At 36.3% G+C, this 19,816-nt stretch overlaps 1 protein-coding gene across 3 annotated transcripts in view; it reads right to left on the bottom strand.

Annotated features, from left to right (window-relative positions):
* Nucleotides 1-19,816, bottom strand: part of MSRB3 (methionine sulfoxide reductase B3) — a gene marked incomplete at both ends in the record, with an annotated part of 129,587 nt that overhangs the window by 67,244 nt on the left and 42,527 nt on the right. For 2 of the 3 annotated variants that reach the window (XM_080705086.1, XM_080705084.1), the window contains one exon: nucleotides 8,412-8,440. The exons of the other annotated variant lie outside the window; for it this stretch is intronic. In XM_080705086.1, coding sequence (XP_080561212.1) covers nucleotides 8,412-8,440 — 29 coding nt within the window. The remainder of the gene's footprint in view (nucleotides 1-8,411; nucleotides 8,441-19,816) is intronic. 3 annotated transcript variants of the gene reach the window in all.

Raw genomic sequence — 19,816 nt, forward strand, 5'->3', positions numbered from 1 at the left:
ATGCCCAAATACAGATTTCAATATTCTTATATAGTGGTTTCTATTTTATTTCCTGTTCTTCATTGTTATGAGATCGCTGAAAATAAGAAGTCTGAAATGATGAAATTGAATTATGTAGTTAAAAAGTATTTTCAAAATATTTTTGCACTTACAAGAACTGAAAATATCTACCTTACTGGTATTTCTTGAGAGAGGATTACTATGTTAGGCTAATTGTCTCATTTGTTAATAAGCTTGAAAAACTGTAGTTGAAATACATTCAAACTTCTCATTTTCCTTCAACTTATGACTACCATAACAAGCCGCTCTATTTTCTGCTGCCCTTGTGCTTTAACTGATGGTACTCTTTGATTTCCTTACCCTAGTGTGTAGATTTCTTTTTAACTACAGGTCCCCAAAGCGACACTAGTTGCTTTTTGTTCCTTGAAAATTTTTCCCCCTCCTATTCTGTTGTGCCTTTTATTATCCTGTCTTTTAGGATCTCCTAACCTTCTACACTCTTGGGCTTTATTTAATAGTGAGCTCCCGCCTCAACTCTCCACACTAAACCATGCTCATTAGGTTTCTTAATCCTCCATAATTTGCTTTCATGAAATCTTATACCTTTGAGTGGCTGGGTTCTATGAGCCCATTTCCTTAGTATAGCTATTCCAAGCAGCCCAGAATCAACAAGCACTAAACACAAGCTTATTCATTTTCTCAGCCAACATGACTCTATAGAAAAAAAAAATCTTTGTTTTGAATGTTTATGGACCATGAAACTATACCATTTAACTTGATATTTCATTTTCTCACCCAAACATTGCCTGAGATGGTTAAGACTACAGAATTAGCCCACAGCTAGTACTTAACAAATAGTTATTAACTTACGAGCATCAGGCTCTTCTTAGAACAGAAATAATAATAATCTTGATGTTGTATTAGTAATCAGCAAATTCTAACTATATCTTTGCCTTATACCCAGATTCAGAAGGAGAAAAAAAATCTTTCCCAATTATTCTGCAAAAGCTTTGCTTTTCCAAATCAATTGTTCTTGAAAGACATGGCAAGTTCTTGAATTGACTGTAGAGGGTCTTTCAGCAGCTCATCTTCTGTTGTTGTTGTTGTTGTTGTTGTTTACTTTTTACTAGCACCTTGACTAATGGGTATGTGTAGAAAGGCCAAGAGTGCATATATTTTCTATTTTTATTTTTAACTTCCTAGGAAACTTGGTTTAAAAAAAAATCTTGGTAGTGAATTGAAAGAGTTAATGAAGTCTCCAAAGGTGCCTAGCTTACTCTAGCAAAGTTTACACTTCAACCCTGGGCATGTTAACCTGTGATCCTCCCCATCCAGATGATAGAAAGCAAAGCCAGTAAGTTCTTTATTTAATTGGTTTGCATCCACAAACTGACCTCCAGGGCTCTGTTTATATAGCCTATCATGCAGTATGCTCCACAGTTCTCTGTCTCTTTTAAAAGCATGTTTCTCCTGAGATTTGATATATGGCTTTCATGTTTAATCACTACAAACTCAATGCTCTGCTTCCTCCAGCATCAACTAACTTCCCTTCTTGGGAGGTGGGGAGAAGAGACGGCTTCTTGCTACTTTTGAACATAAAAGGAAGTCTGTTATATTCTATTAGTAAAATTACTAACTCCACACTATCTTAGGCGAGCAACATTATTATTATATCAACTAGGAACTGTTGTTAAAATGGAAACCGTAAAGAGAAGGTGGGCTCAGTGTTTTTAATGGGAAAACCCAAAAATTAGGTGAGCTGTAAATCAACAAAAAGGGTTTTTAATTAGCAGACACCACTATATAGAAGTTAAGTTTTAACCAAACTAATTGTGAAGGTGGAACAATCCTGGGATTCTCACGGTTTTCTAAACAGCATAATTCACCATAAATAGAGTTTTCAAAGTCTCTTTGGCTGAATGTGGGCAGGAAAATGCCACATCCTTTCCATAATAATTTGCATGTGACCCATATTCTAAGAGAAAAACCTCTAAATATTAGTTAAGCCTTTTCAATAAATCAAGACAATCTACTGTTTTCAGATTTTAAAAATCACATAAAATTTATGTATTTTACTTTAAGATATTTTGAATTAAGAGTGAAACAAATATGGCAAATGATTAATAATAGTAAAATTCAGATGACAGTTATATGGGTACTCATTATATTATATATTCTCTTAAATATTGTTAGAATATTTCATTATAAGAATCTTAACTTTAACAAAAAACAAAGGGGTTGTTTACAAATTATAGAAAAACTAATACAATTCTGATAAAAGAAATATTTCTTTTTAGGTTGATCACTTAATATATATTCAACAATTGAAATTTTTAGCAAGTGCCAGCAATGAAATTTCTTTCCTCCTAAAACCTCACTCCACAGCCTGAAAATAATTTCTAAACACTAGAAATGTTGTACAGTAGATGCTGCACAAATTGAATGCTTTTCTTGAAGAAAAGTGTATATATATGCCTGTACAAATATATGTACATATAAACATTTTATATAATGTATGCCCGTATGCGTATGTGTGTATATGTATGTGTGTAATTTGACTTTGAAATCCTTTTCTTTATGACTAGTCAGTGATCATAGTATTTATTTTTTAGGGATTTTATCCTTAGTAAGATTGACATTATCCTTCGTTTAAAAATCTTACTTTGTCACAGCTGTATACAACATTAAACAGAGTGAGTTTACTTTTATATTCAATGAACAATAGAAAATCTGAACCTATTAAAGTCATACATTTAATTGTTCCAATATGTTACCTTATTTCTAACCAAAATTTGCATGATATAAAGTGCCAAAGGACAAATTTCTCATTTCCTTTGTCATGATTCCTCATTCAATAGTAAGCTAAAAGTACTTATAAAAAAATGAGACTTAGAGCTCGAACTTCCGGGAAGATGGCGACCGAGAAAAGCGGGGCTTAAGAGCCCCGCTAACAACCAATCTCCATTACCACAAAATCAGCGCCTTTCATAGCCAGAAAACACCATCACCAGAGAAACAAAAAAATCACCAGGCTCCAGAGAGAAAGCAGACTGAGAACAGAGCTCAGAGCCACAGAGGAGATCCGAGGACGCAGCAGCAGTGCCATACTGCCGGCGGCAGCAGCAAATTCACTGGACGGCTACAGCAAGCCGAGGTGAGCCGCTGCGGAACAGCCAGGCAGGATTTCTCGCCACTGGTAAAATCTAAAGCTCCCAGTGGCTGAGCTCAGCACACGCTGCAGGGATTCAGAGTAGAAATCAAAACCAAGAAGTAATACGCCAGCCTCACGGACGAGGGCGTAGCAGCGGCGCCATATTGCCACCGGTGGCAGCAGCAGAGAATTCACCGAATCCAGTACAGCTACATCTGCGTACTCAAGAACAGTGAGTCAAATTGCGGGCCACAGAGGAGAAATCCCAGTACTGTACTCCCTGGGACTCGACCCAGTGGGGGAGGGGCGGTGGCAGAGATATCACACCATAGGAGAACATGCAACCTGGCACCCCCCACAGTCTAAAGCAGCCTCTATTGACTCTCTGGGTCGGAGACTCTATGATACAACCCAGTAAAGGAGTAGTGGGGTCTGAGATACTACTGACTCGAGATCCAGAACACCTTAAGTGAAGTCATAGTGACCCAAGGGAAGAACCCAGAGAAGGCACAAACTTCCGAAATCATGGGAAAGAGGAATAATACTGGAGCAATGAAGGCCCACAACCCCACAACATCAGAACCCGATAAAACAGAAAATCAGAGATTTCTAGAAGATCAAATCAGGAAAATAACTGTAGAAATAATAGAGGTGCTTCGAAAAGAACTCAGAGAGAGCCAAAAAGAGATAAAGGATGCAATTAATGAAGTAAAGGCCTCAATTCAAAGCACAAACAACTGATTAGACCACATGGAGAACAGAATCTCGCTCTTAGAAGATGATCATTCCAAAAATGAACGCATAGTTTCTAATCTAGGAAAAAATATCCAACAGCAGAAATCTGATATTGAAGAAATATGGGCCCATTTTAAGAGAGCTAACCTAAGAATAATTGGAATAGAGGAGGGAAAAGAAAGTGAAACCAAAGGGATCAACAATCTCTTCAAGGAAGTAATAGCAGAAAATTTTCCAAACATAGAGCAAGAGGTTGATACACAGGTCCAGGATACTTATAGAACTCCCTTTAGACAGGATCGGAGAAGAGGATCCCCACGCCACATAATTGTCAAAATGACCAATGTGGAAGCCAAGCAGAGAATCTTAAAGGCAACAAAAACAAAGGGCCAAGTGACATTCAGAGGCAAGCCAATTAGAATCACTCCAGACTTCCCAAACCAAGTCATGAGAGCCAGAAGGGCTTGGAGTAACATATTCCAAACTCTGAAAGAAAACAACTTCCAGCCAAAAATTTCCTATCCAGCAAAACTTTCTATCAAATTAGATGGAGAAATAAGAAGCTTCCATGACAAACAGAAACTGAAAGAATTTATGTCTTCAAAACCAGCACTAGAGAAAATACTCAAAGAGATTAACTACAAAGAAGAAATAGGTAACACACACCAGAACCAGAGAAACAAGAGTTTCCATCCAACAGTCAACTAAGATTGGTTATCTGCGGAGATTCATTACTTATGTTAGTCTTTTACCTATCTCTAAATGGTATTGTTTGCCTTTATTGTTGTTAATTTTTAGGATTTCTAGTTGGAATATTAATATACCTTCAGATATAGCATTTGGAAATATTTTATCCCATTCTATTAGTAACTGTTAACTCTGTTTACATTGTCTTTGGATATACAATATTTTTTTTATTTTTTGGGGGGGAGTTTGTATACTCTTCTGTTGCCTGTGCCCTTGAAATCATATCCAAGAAATCACTGCCAATTTCAATGTTGTGAGGTTTTATGACCCAGATTTTCTCCTAAAAGTTTATAGTCTTAAGATTTATATTTAGGTCTTTTATCTATTTTGAGTTAATATTTGTATATGGGATTAGGTAAGGGTCCAACTTTATTCTTTTCCATGTAATTATTATGTTTCAACAATATTTAGTTAAAAGATTATTATTTCCACCACCAAATGTTCATGGAAACCTTGTCAAAAATAACTTGACAATATAGGGAAGAATTTAGCTCTAGGCTTTTATTTAACTCCAATGGTTTATATATCTGCCTTTAGAATAGTACTACACTGTTTCAATTATTGTAGCTTTATATGGTTTGAAATCAGAAAATATATATCTTCTAGCTTTGTTCTTTTTCAAGATCGTTTTGGGTATCTAGAGTCCATATTCCACATTAGGATAGATTTTTTGTCTGAAAAATAAATAAATAAATATATGATAGTTTCACCTAAAAAAATAGAAAAAAAATATTCTCTGGTAAGAAAGAAAGTAAAAAGAAATATTGAAAAGTTATCTTTAAGTCATCAAAAGCTTGGTAACAGACAAATGAGACTGTTATGTGAGATTATCATTTTTAATTTTGGATAAATTGCTAAAATACTAGATGTCAACCACTAAGCCAAGCATGGGAGGGAGGGATGGGGAGAGAATGGGGTGGGGATCGGGTGGGGGCTGACTGGGCGATGTGTGCATGTATGTCTACAAAAGTTTGTATCCCATTATGATGTATGAATACAGTACACCAATAAAAAAAATGATTACCCACTTCTTAATTTTAGACCATCTGAATTTCCTCCATATTCAAACTCAAAATTAAAAGAATAAATAAACTTTTAATCAGTATTTCCCAAAAGACATTATGAGTACAGGACTTTGTAGTTTTCAAGACATGCAGATGTTGTTCATGCTATATGGTGGGTTTTTTTTTAAGAGAATTTGAAAAAAGTAAGAGTCATAGACAAAAGCTTTGGTCACAAGAGTAAAAGATGTGTGCCTGTACAGATGTTATAACTATTTTCATAATAAATACTAACCTTCAGTATAGGAATTTAGCAGCACACTTTAATTTGGGTTAAAAATTTTAACATAAATTACCTGACTTTGACAATAGCTGCCTAATATTTCAGCTTCATACAATATTTCCAGGTTTTACCTTCAAAGTGGACCTGATGGACTTCTTCATCTTCAAAAGCTATATTCCAGATCCTATATCCTAAACCCAGTTTCTGATTTGATGTTTAAGAAAGTAAACCAGGTCATAATAAAGTAAATTCTTAGTACATATTTGGTGACTGACTGGCAAAGACTTTTTTCAAAAGGCATGTAATTTTATATAAAAATATATTTCCATCATTTTATTCATTTTTCAATTATACTTCTGGATTTTACAGAAATCAAAAATATTTTTTGCCCTATTTTGGGACACCATCAGTGAATCAATAAGGTAGTCAAATAGTTGGACAATGCCATCACACCTTGAGTGTCTATACAGCCAATTCTATTTGCCAAAATGTTTATCGTATATTATCAATGGCAGATGTGATTCCAAAGCCCCAGAACACACAGATTAAGAGAATTTCTGAAATCATGGTTCTCAAATTAGGCTAATTTGTTAACTCAAATATGAAGACTTCATAGTTAAAGAGTCTCGCCAGATTGGAGAAATTCATAAAGCTATACAATGAAAGAAAGATTAAGTTTATGAAGAAGAAACACATGCTAGCTCACCATCATTCATAACACTTAGTTCCTTCTATTTTATTTTATTTTATTTTATTTTATTTTATTTTTTGCGGTACTAGAGATGGAACCCAGGGGCATTCTACCTCCAAGCTACAACCCAGCCCTATTTTTTATTCCTTTTATTTTGAAACAGAGTCTCACTGAGTTGCAAAGGGCCCAAATAGTAGCTGAGGCTATCCACGAACTGTGACCCTTCTGTCTCAGCCTCCCGAATGCTGGGATTACAAGTGTGTGCCACCATGCCCAGCTTAGTTCCTTTCTAAACATAATAAGCCAAAGCATGTCTAAGTAAAAATAGTAGTGGAACTCACATCAGAGAAAGAATGTTACTTTTAAATTGAACATGCTATAAATTTTTCTGCAAATTATTTTCTTCCAGAATTAAAAAATAATAATATTTATTTACCTATTAACAGCCCACCTAAGAGCATAATTCTTTGGTATTGAGCATTAGGCAATTTTTGTGCTTCAATTATAAACATTGTCAGAAACTCTAAAGTACGTAAATCTCAGCAAGTGACATAAAGACACAGTCAAACCTGAGAATTATATAGCTACATTCATGCTTAATGAGAAGAAACCACCTAATGAGGCTGATATGCCACTGTTGATGAGAATATAAATTGTCTTACTAGATCCAAAACAATGGCTGAAGGTGACTTTAATTTTCTATCATCCACCCCATAAAACTTCTTTTATACTTTATTTGGAAACAGGGTCTCCCTAAGTTGCTGAGAGCCTCACTAAGTAGCTGAGGCTGGCTTTGAACCTGTGTGATCCTCCTGTCTCAGCTTCCCTAGCACTGGGATTACAAGCATGCATCACCAAGCCCAGCTCCATAAAACTTCTCTTAAAAACAACAGATGAATGGAATACAAAACTGTGGAATATGTACACAATGGAATTTTGCTTAGCCATTAAAAAAAAAAACTCAAGTACATCATTTTCAGGGAAATGGATGGAACTGGAGGTTATTATGCTAAGTGAGATTAGTCAGTCACAAAAAATAAGAAAACAGATGCTTTACCTAATATGTGAGAGCTAAGGAGAAATGGGTCATAGGAGGAACTCTAGATGAAAAAGGAAATCCTATAGAGGAGCAAACAAGACAACCTAAAGGAGGAGAAAGGAGGGGGGAAGAGGAAAATCTCTAAAACACACAATGTACTTAACCATATCAAAGTCAACCACTAAGCCAAGCAAGGGAGGGAGGGACAGGGAGGGAATGGGGTGGGAATTGGGTAGGGGTTAAATCACTGATGTGTACATGTATGTACACGCAAGTTTTTTACCCCAATATGATGTATGAATATAATGCACCAATAAAAAATTTTTTAAAAACTAAGTTATAGACCAATTATCATTTTTATTGCCTGAAACTCTTTTTGCTGGATTAAATGTATCCATCACCCACATTTGATGAAAAATCACTTGCATAGAATCTCCAAATTATTCAAGAGGCTTTGCCCATGGACAGAACAATATTCTACTTTGAGTAGTATTTATAACCCCCACCTCTGGTTTTAAACTGAACCTCGGCAGATAGAGAGCACTTAATGCTTACTGCAGAACGATGAAGGATCCCAAAACGAACATCTCAAATTATGATCCAAAGCAGCCAATAGCAAGTTCTGCTTTGAGGGAGAGCTCATGTTTTGTAAAGCAACCGCCCAGTCTGTTTAGAATCAAAATGGTTCTTGATCTGATGAATTACTCCTCAGAGAATAATGTAAATAAAACAGACTCAAGATAACGTTATTAACGTAAACATACCTGAACCAGAGTCAAATTTGGTTTCTGACCTGTAAAGAAAAAGAAAAAATTTTTTACTATACAAAAACTGTTTGTAAAATGACAACCGCTATTTTACGGGAGTAGGTATAATAGTTATAGAGTTCTGTATAAATATAGTTATAGATCTGTTATATTTCTCTAATATAAATTAATATTTATGCCAACCATTTTAAGTGCATGTATCACTCTGGGTCCTAAAATTTGCTTGTATCAATACAAAAGTACAGCATGGAAAAAGTAAGCCTTCTGTTTGTTTTGAGAGAAAGAGGATACATTTTGTCTTCTTAAAAAAAAAAAGCACCCAATCTTTACATATTAATTTTTCAGTAATGGAATAAAGCAATAAACTCCAAATCTGTAAGTATGCTTTTTATTTTATTAAAGATTTTCAATTATTTAATGCCAAGTAAATTTTCACTAAGTTCTTAGCACACAGCAAATGAACCTAGTAACCCCATACATTTAATAAGGAGGAGAAAAAAAACTGAGCCCTTGTGGGAACATTATGTTTCAGATATAGGTTAATACTGGTTGTAAATTCAGAAGCCTTTGAAGCTCTTAGTTCGGCTGTGGGAAAACTTCTGTTGGGTAATTATTCTCAAGACGCTGCTGATGTGCTGTCAAGCAGAATTAACCCTGTGACTAGGCCTATCTACACAGGCTACTATAAGACAGCATTGTCTATATCTAGCTCTCAAACCAATTAGTGGGCATGCTCCAGTCGGATTTATATCACACATTAACAATCAATAGTATATATGTTCACAGCTGCCACAGCAAGATACAAGAACCAAGCAGCAGGAGTCCTGCTAAAGGATGTTACATTGACAGAGAAGATTTTTTTTTCCTAGGGAAATGTAGTTAACTAACTGGGAAAGGAAATTTCTTTGAAATTATGCCAGGGTACCAAAGCACTTTTGCTTTGGAAGCAATGGCTTTCTTCCCCTAAATTAGCTTCGAGAAAAGTCATCAAAGAGGGGCAAAGAGAATAAGCAAGAATTTTCTTTCATCATAAAAATTCATCTTCTCAAGTACTCCCAAGTTTCACCTGATGCGTACATTGTATGTGTGTGTGTGTGTGTGTGTGTGTGTGCGTGCGTGCGTGCGTGTGTGCGTGCGTGTGTGTGTGTGTGTGTGTGTGTGTGTACCCATGGTTTTCAGTCACCACCACTGAAATCCAGGTCCACATTTTCCCCAAGCCCAGTCCTCAGCTCAGTCCTTCTCTTTCACGCCCTCTTCTGTTTTGGGTGCAAACCCATTTTCATTTTGTGTCCTTTCTGATCATGGAAAGGTTTGTCTCCTGCCTTCTTCTGGGATTCCATCATCCCCAATGGCAACTAGAAGTGATTTGAAGGCTTGCATCAGATCAGAGGCAAGTGAAAACAGCAGTGAACATTTATGTGCCCTTTTAACATACTTCCTCTGCTCAGTTCTGAGCAGTGAACAGTAAGGTGAAGTCTGAAATATCTGGTGATATTTTGCGGAAACGCTTTCCTCACAGAAAGGAGAAGCGCTGATTTAGAGAGAACTTTCTACCCTTTCTCTGTGTCCTGCTTTGGAAGTTACCATGTTCCAAGGTCCATGATTAGAGCTGCTGATTATTTGTTATCTACCTAACTGTGCTTAAAGCTTGTCCCACTATATTTTGATAATATCAATACAAATATTAAGGACAAATACACAGAAAGAAATAAAAATGAATTTAAATATTTAAAGACACATTAACTAACACAACTAAGAACTAAGAAAAAAGATATAAATCAAAGGTGGCCATCGACTGCATAATGTTTTTAAAAGAATGAGCCAGCTGTGGTGGTGCACACTTGTGATCCCAGCATTTGGGAGGCTGAGAAGAGGCCCCTTGCTAAAATAAAGAATAAAAAAAATAGGGCTGGGGGTGTATCTCAGAGGTAGAATGCCTCTGGGTTTCATCCCTAGTAACGCAAAAAATAAAAAATTTAAAAAATCAGAAAACCCCCCCAAATCAAAATGATCATGAGCAAATAAGCAGCAAATTCAGTCAAGCCACTATGAAGACATGATACAATTACAACTTCTATGATGAATCATGTGGTTTAACAAAATGGCATATTTTATATGCTTATGTAATATATATACATATATATATACATATATATACATATATATACATATATATACATATATATACATATATATACATATATATATATATAACTTTCACGTGAAAATCAGTTTTATGGTTGCTTGGTTAAAATATATTACTAAAATAAAGCATGCCAAAGTCTTAAAATTTACCAGTAGTAAAAAATAATAAATCATGTTCATTGGAGAAGTCTAAATTCATTAAAAAATTAATATTGGGGAGAACAAATTCAGACGTAGAAATGGTTAAAAGAAACAAAGAGCAAACGCTATATAAAATATATTTATTCAGAAGCTGTGTGCTATATTCATTTTTCAATAAATATTTTTGGGCTCTTAAAAGCTGAGCTCTATACCAGATGCTAGAGATATACATGGTGAACAAACAGATACGCTCCTCATCCACACTGAGGAAATAATTATGGGAAAGAAAACTCATAGAAACAGACAGATCAGAATCATGCCCAAGTGACTTTAGAGAAGTTAATTACCACTCTATGTCTCTATTTCACTACCTATAAAATGGGGTAATATATTTTCCATTTAAAACTAGCATATAGATTAAATGAGACTATATACAATTCCTAGGTTAAGTCCTGATACAAATTAAAAGTTGAGTTAAGGTAGACTTTGTCTAAGCAATGATTACTAAATACAGTTAACTAATAGCTACAAGTGCAATTAGTAATATTTTAACTAATCACTATTATAAAAAAAAGTTATTATTCTGGTTGATATCTTACACGGGACACAACATTAAATGATTTTGAAAAATAAGAGAATAGTAATAAACATAGCAGGAACAAATGGAAATGTTTAAGAGGGAAGGCTAATAAAAATAACAATGACCTCATTATACAATATAGACAGGAATGCTTATTTGTTCTTAACAGATAAATAAAACACTATCAACTAAAAATATTAGCACAATGCTCTTGAAAGCATGTAAGAGTAAGAATGTGAAGACTTGGATTCTCCAAACCATTTACCTGTGAGCTTCCTTTTTCTCCTGAGTAAATGAGGTTATTAAAGCAAATCAATGTCGCCTCACATAAACTGTCCCAGGGAGAGGTAAGCGACCTAGTTCTCTTTTTTGCAGTTCCCAAAAATAAAGACGAAAAAATGGAGTTGAGCGAACATAAAAAAATAAAGTTGAGTATGACGTGATAAAAACTTGTATCTGTAGAACTGGAACATACAGATGAACTATGCTGAAATAAAGAGTTTTCAAGTTCTGGCTCTCTCTTTCTACAAATCTCCAAGACCATGCTGATATCTGCCTTCTCTGAATTCCAATATCATTTCCTGTCTGTACAATTCTGTTCCCTTTGAAAATTTTTAAGACATTTTAAGACATTTTAAGACATTTTTAAGACATTTTAAGACATTTAATTTAATTAATTAATTAAATTAATTAATTAATTAATTTAATTAATTTAATTTAAGACATTTAATTTAATGTCTTTCTGTGCATGTCCAGAGAGAATGAGGCTTTTAGAATCAAGATCTTCCACTTATTGACAATAAATTTAAGATGTTAAGGAAACAGTATTAAAGAGAATAAAGTGTTATCTTCTTGTGATGGGTCAAATTGTGTTTCCCCCAAATTCATGTTGATGTTCTAACACCTCCCCCCACACACACCAAGTGTGACTGCATTTGCAAATAAGGTTTTTAAAAGGTAATTAAGTTAAAGTGAGGTCATGTGGGTGGGCCCTAATACAACATTATTTGAATAATGTCCTAATAAGATTTTTAAAAATTGGGACATAGATGCATGTAGAAGAAAAAATCATGTGAAGGCAGAGGGAAAAGACAGACATCTACAGGTCAAGGAGAGAGACGTCAGAGGACACCCATGCTACTGAGATCTTGCCCTTGGACACAGTGGGACATTCAAGTTCTGTTCCATCTGCCCCATCTGTGGCACTTTGTTATGGTGGTTCTAGCAAATGAACACATCTTTTTTCTTCTATAGCCACATATTTAGGAACCTCAAATCTCCAAGAAAAGCCAAAAACCTAGAAATTTGCTGGAAACTAAACAACCTACAGCTCTTACACTTTTCAGCCCATTTTAGGTAAAAAGCATGTTCATCTTTCCTGTTCTTCATCACTGTTCTCAACTATATTTGGCCAAAAGTGTTTTATCTGCATTTTGCCCATTGGGTGGCTGCTTCTGGGAATTATTAGAGGCTACCAGTAGGCAGACCATGAGATTCTGATCAGTGGGCTTTATCTCTTCATGTTACTAAATTGCTGAGGCTGTCTTTGAACTCATGATCCTCCTGTCTCAGCCTCCCAAGTTCTAGGCTTAACAAGTATGTGCCACCATACCCAGCATTGCTAGAAGATTTTAAACGCTTAAAGAGACAACAAATAAAACCCAAGAGTAATAAAAGTTGAATGGTCCTTCATATGCTTTCACAGTTTCTAAGAGGGTCAGTGAAGATGACAAGATAAAGGAGAAACTTCCTCTATACTACAGAACTCTGTAGGAATTGTTCCGAGGGCCACGGAGGGTCCTGTACAGCTCCTTAGAGCCTGACTGCTTTATAACACAGTTTAACAACTGGTACTCCTAATGACAACTATATCCTAAAATTAATCACTAAATTTGGGGGGTTTTTTGTAAGACAAGTATTAGAGTTTATATCTGAACTATCCCCTCACTCAAAGTCTCAGGTGTCCCTAAAGCAGCAGTGTTGAGAGGTGGGACATTTAGAAACTGATTGGATTAACTCACTGCTAGCTGAATGGACTGCTGGGAGGCTGGACCTAGCTGGAGGGAGCAGATCACTGGGGGCGTGCTCTGGAAGGGTTTATTTTCTGGTTTTCTGTGTGTGTGTGTGTGTGTGTGTGTGTGTGTGTGTGTGTGTGTGTGTCTGTCCATCTGTCTGTATCTTATATACACATACACTGTTTTTCTCAGTTTCTCTACACCACACCCTTCGGCCAGGATGTTCTGCCTCACCTCGGGCTCTCCAAAATGAAGCTGGCCAGCCATGGCTCAGAGGTAGAACGCCCCTGGGTTCCATCCTCAGTATCACAAAATAAATACATAAATAAATAAATAATAAATAAACCTCTGAAACCATGAGCCAAAGTAAACATTTCCTGTTCTAACACAACAGAAAAGTATATTATTTAGATAAGATTATATAAAAATCATTAGTAATTTGGGGGTAAAAATAGATGTTTTGGTTGTTTGTTTTTGTTTTTGTGTGTGTGTTGCCTAGGAAATATATTTATTTGAAGCCCTTCGTTTCCTGGATATCACAATAAACAAACAGACATAGTAACACAAAATTAAAAAGCAAGATATAGCCGGGCATGGTGGTGCACACTTGTAATCCCCACGCTTGGGAGGCTGAAACAGGAGGATCGCGCTGGTTCGGAGCCAGCCGCGCTGGCTTAAGAGACCCTGTTTAAAAAAAGTTAAAAAATAGGTCTGGGAGTGTAGCCTGTGGAAGAGTATCCCAGAGGTAGAAGGGCTTCCAGGAACTCCAGTACCACCAAAAAAAAAAAAAAAAAAAAAGCAGGATATAAGTTAAGGATAGCCAGGCGTGGTGGCACACTCTTGTAATCCCAGCATTTGGGAGGCTGAGACAGGAGGATGGCAGTTCACAGACAGCCTCAGCTACTTAGTGAGGCCCCTTGCAACTCAGTGAAACCCTGTTTCAAAATAAAAAATAAAAACAGGGTTGGGAGTGTAGCTCAGAGATAGAATGCCCCTGGGTTCTATCCCCAGTTATGCAAAAAAAAAAAAAAAAAAAAAAATCAGGATAAAGAGAACATGGCTAAAGATCTGAGTTGCACTCTTAAGTCTCCTCTCCATTTCTACAAAATCCTGAAAAGGTCACTCAGACTTTGAATGTCAATTGTGCTTTTTATTTGTAAAGTAAGGAGCACACATGCAACTCCGTGCAAAATAGTCTTTGGTAGAAATTCCAAAGGAAAGGGTGAATGCAAAAGTTCAAATTTGATATAAAAAAAGAAGGGGACGGAAAAAGGAAGAGAAAACAAAGGTTAATGTATCTAGAAATGAAAAAGAGAAATAGTAAGAGGTGCAGTCATGGAAGGAGGCAAGGGCCAGATCAGGCTTTAAAAGTCACTGTAAGCTGTGATGTTAGAGATACAAGGATAGCCAGGCAGAGTGGCGCACACTTGTAATCCCAGCATTCGGGACGCAGAGACAGAGGATTGCGGTTTGCAGACAGACTCAGCTACTTATGCCCTTCGCAACTCAGTGAGACCCTGTTTCAGAAAATAAAAAGACTTAAAAAAAAATAGGACCGGGGCTGTAACTCAGAGGTGTAATGCCCCTGGGTTCCATCCCCAGTATCACAAAATAAATACATACATACATACATACATACATACATACATACATACATAAATACATGGTAAATAAAATTAAAAAATAAGTACAAGGATAAATCAGCAAAGGTATAAAAAAATAAATTGGGGCTGAGGCTATAGTCCAGTGATAGAGTGATAAAGTTCTTAACATATTTATTTATATTTAATCACCACCCTCCTATGCTGAGAATAAATAGCAGTGGGACAAAAGCCCATTTATCAACCAGATTGTGTGTGTGTGTGTGTGTATTTTGGGGTTTTTTTTTTTGTGTGTGTGTGGTACCAGGAATTTTATACCTGCCAGCCCTATTTTATTTTTTATTTTCAAACAGGGTCTTGCTAAATTGCAAGATTGGCCTGAAACCTGGGATCCTCCTGTTTTGGCCTCCCAGGTACTGGGATTACATGTGTGCATTACCATACCAGCTCCAGACTCTGGTATCTAGTACCATTCTAATAAAAAGAACCATAATTATTCAGAAAAATGGCTGTTTCTATGACTGGCACAGGATATATACATGCCAATCCTAGAGCATCAAGTAGTACCAGAGAAGAAGATCTCAAAAACAAAACAAAAAAATGCAAGGGACAGAAAAACTAACCAAAATCATGCCCAATGGCCGAACACTGAACAAGATGAGCAACAAAGTAGTTGATTTATAATCTTCAGTATCGATATCTAGGAGTTGATACTAATATAAAAATGATCAAATAAATAAATAAATTAGAGCAAAGAGAAAACTTTCCCTGGAAAAGGACTTCCGATTAATTTACACAGAAATTCTGCCTCCAAGGACAGGTATGGAATGTGAATACCTATCTTCAAGTGTGGTCTACACATAGTAACTTCCTTCCAAAGAGTACAGTAAGGAAAGGAGGAAAAATAATAAGCTTACATTAGAGAGACCTAGCAAACACTAAGTCATCCACAGGTTCAACATTAAAATCAAAAGAGATATCCTGTTGTCAGTAACATACCCTTAAGATGTGATGAATATGGCACTTTACCTCTGTGATCTTCCTTCTCAAAACCAGGTCTAAACATGAGAAAAACACCAGGCAAATCCTAATACAGAGGCGTCCTACAAAATACCCGACCAATACTCCTCAAAATTGTCAAGGCCATCAAAAATAAGGAAATTCTCAGAGACTGTCCTAGCCAAGAGAAGCCTGAGGAGATATGAAGACAGATATAATATAGTACCCTGCATGAATCCTGGAACAGAAAAAAGAATACTAGGAAAAACCTAAGGAAATATGAATAAGCATGAACTTCAGTTAATAATAATGTCATTATTAGTCCCTATGTTATAGCAAACATAAATTCTTATAAGATACTAATAATAGGGAAACTGAGTGAGGTAATATATGAGAACTCTGGGCTTTCTCCTCAAATTTTCTGCAAATCCAAAACTCTTCTAAAAATAAAATCTATTTTAAAAGGCCAAATCAGAGAGACTACTACCATGAATTCAGGTCAAAGATTATAAAGATGATGGTGCTTCACTTATAGCAATAAAAGCAGTATGGTGAAGGGTTAGATTCAGGGTGTATTTTAATAGTGCACAGAGAAAATAATCTACTGGTCGATCAGATGTGAGGGTGAGGGAGAAAGTAATTAAAGATGACTCCTGGGGTTTTTGCTCAATTAACTGGTGCATAATGAATAATCCTTTGTTTAGTAAATGGGAGCAGGAGGGAAGAGTAGGGTTTTGTTGCTTCAGATTTATTTGCTACCTCTATCTGTTGCTAATTCCAGATTCATTCTTAGGAGCTGAAAGGATCAACAAGAAAATTTCAGGCCTTATGGTCCCACACAGTATCTCAGATTAGTATAATTTTCTTGGCTTTTTAAATCATGAAGACACTAAAAGCCTACTTTGTAGTAGAAAAATACATAAGTATGTTAAAAAGAGGTAGTATAACATATTTCTTGACCTAACTTTAGGACAATATATGAATATTAAAACATGTTTTATAGCCCCAAATCAATGATTCTAGAAGATGCATAATTATCCAAGTTACATCCAACTTTTCAAAAGCACAGAGTAAACTGGGTGCTATGATACATGCCTGTAATCCCAATACTTGGGAGGTTGAAAATTTCAGGTTTGAAACCATCCTTGACAACTATTTCAAAATTAAAAATTAAAAAAGGCCTGGGGTGTAGCTCAAAGGTAGAATGTCCCTGGGTTCAAAATACCCAGTACCAATTTTTAAAATTATTACAAAAATAAGTTAAAAGCACAAAGTAAAGAGTTTGGAAATCTATCTATATACATATATTATATACATATATAAATTTTTTTTTGCGAGTCTGGGGATCGAGCTCAGGGCATTTGACCTCTGAGCTACACCCCCTGCCCTATTTCTTTCTTTTTTTTTTTTTTTGGTGGTGGTACTGGGGTTCCTGGAAGCCCTTCTACCTCCGGGCTACACTCTCAGACCTATTTTATATTATTTTTATTTTTATTTGGAAACAGGGTCTCCTAAGCCAGCGCGCGCGGCTGGCTTCGAACCTAAGCGCGGGGATTACAAGCGTGCGCCACCACGCCCGGCCCTATTTTTTTTTTTTTTTATTCTTTATTTCGAAACTGGGTCTCACTGAGTTGCAGAGGGCCTCACTAAGTAGCTGAGGCTGTCCTTGAACCGCGATCCTCCGTCTCAGCCTCCCGAATGCTTGGATGACAAGCCTGCGCCACCACGCCCGGCTTGGAAATCTATATTCAGATAATCCTGAGAACTACTTACTTTGATGGCCTTCCTTTAAAGCAGTCTTCCTATTTAAAATAACAAAGCATCCCGTCTTTCTAATTATATCAATTTATTTATATTAATGATTTCTAAAGGAACATTTTGTCCAATGGGGGAATAAAAAAAAAAAATCTTCCCGCATGCTGTATAAAATCCCACACTGGAAAGGTTTTGCATATCACTGTTATAAGGTTAGATTTGTGGGAAGCACTCAACTAAACACCAAATAAGTGAAATCCACCAGAAATTATCCAGTCCTAGGGTAAAAATAATATACTTACTACTTTCTTGATGAACTATTAACATTATTGTTTTATTTTACAGTGGTTGTCTCTGAGTATATGAGTCAAAATATAAAACCGTAAATTGCACATTTTACTCAGACTGGGCCAAAAATCATCCAGAAAGAGTCATCAACAAAAAGATTAAATTTTGCATGATCATTAAAATTATACTCCCATTAAAACTCCCAAGCAAAACTCCTATTAAAGACAAAGATATAAGGTTGAGATTCCTTCCCTCAAATCTGGAAGCTATGAAGACAAGTTCACTGGAAGGTCCAAACATGCAGAGTCATAGTTGGTTGAGAACATTTATGGAGTGCTATGTGCAAACTCCATTTGAAGGAAGAGGCCTTGTTTACAGGAGCCATAATCTAGCCCATAAAGCCCTTTATAGTTTAAGATCAACAGTTTGAATCTCAGTCAAGAGCAAATGGGTAGCTGGTTCACACTGAAAAAGGCAGGTATGATTGGTCAGTGTGGCTAGGTTTATTAAATCGAATGGATTTTTGCAGTCTGTGTAAATTCTGTCTTCTGGGTGGTCTTCCAGAGCAGTCTCAAGGAAGGCACACCACAGAGGTACCAGACTTAATTTATGCTCATGTAGACTATGAGTCATGCAATTGCCATTAACACTATATACTTATGTTAGTGTACAGAAGTAAAATGTGCAAATCTCCAGCAGCATAAAACCAACTTTCCTTAGAGCAGAAAAATTGCAACTGGAATGACTACTAAAAACAAATTTAGACATGAATAGATAAGAGCATATTTTGTTCCAAGTAGAATGCAAGACAATAAGCATAAAATATAAATAGCAGAAGGAAGCACAGACTACAGCCAGCTGATTCATGACCGTGAAATACAGGTTATCTGGTTTGATGTTAATGGACTCTCCTTCCCTTTGTCTACTCACTGGTGGTTATATGAGGCAGTAAAAGTTTCTTGTAGTAGAAACCATAGCAATACCAACAAGAGTTGCCAAATACTGAACTCCTACTCCATGGCAAACATAGCTGACACTTACACACAAGCAAGAAAATGAGCCGATCCAAAACTGAAAATAACAGGCTCATCTCAGAGATGGACATTACTAACCTTAAAAAAAATCTATTACGCCGGGCGAGGTGGCGCACACTTGTAATCCCCGCGCTTGGGAGGCAGAGACAGGAGGATCGCGCAGGTTCGAAGCCAGCCGCATGGCGCTGGCTTAGGAGACCCTGTTTCCAAATAAAAATGTAAAAATAGGTCTGGGAGTATAGCCCGGAGGTAGAAGGGCTTCCAGAAACCCCAGTACCACCAAAAAAAAAAAAAAAAAAATCTATTACTTCTCTTCCAAAAGGAGAAAAATTAATCTCTGTTTGTCTAAAGCTTATTCTACCTGTTGTTTAAATCTCCTTCCCTCACTCCTAGCATTTTAAATGCACCTGTCTTTCCTTCTTTCCTTAGTTTAATTTTAAAAAGCTGGAAACTTTTTCTTCCCTCCCATTATAAGAGATTGGCCTCACCACTCTCACCTTACCCACTCTCATCCTGGGGGGCTGTATTTTCTGGGCTAATTCCAATTTTAATGTTTTAATTTTTAAATATTTTATATCTTATCCATTTCTGACCATATTTCTCTTGTGGTTTGAGAATGTGAGATCATATGCTGACATCTTCACACTCTGACTTTTACTACTACTTCTACTTAAATTGTTTTCTAACATCGCTCAATGACTGGCTGTTGTCCTTCGGAGTCTCCGTAGCATCTCATAGCTTTGTTCATCTCTTCCGTGAGATCTACACATCCAGCTATGGCCTCTGTACTAAATTTAAATACCCTCCTTGTCTATGTTAGCATTTCCCAGTATGTATTATCAGG

This window comes from Muscardinus avellanarius (assembly GCF_963383645.1).
Source record: "Muscardinus avellanarius genome assembly, chromosome: 11".
In the NCBI taxonomy this organism is placed as follows: domain Eukaryota; kingdom Metazoa; phylum Chordata; class Mammalia; order Rodentia; family Gliridae; genus Muscardinus; species Muscardinus avellanarius.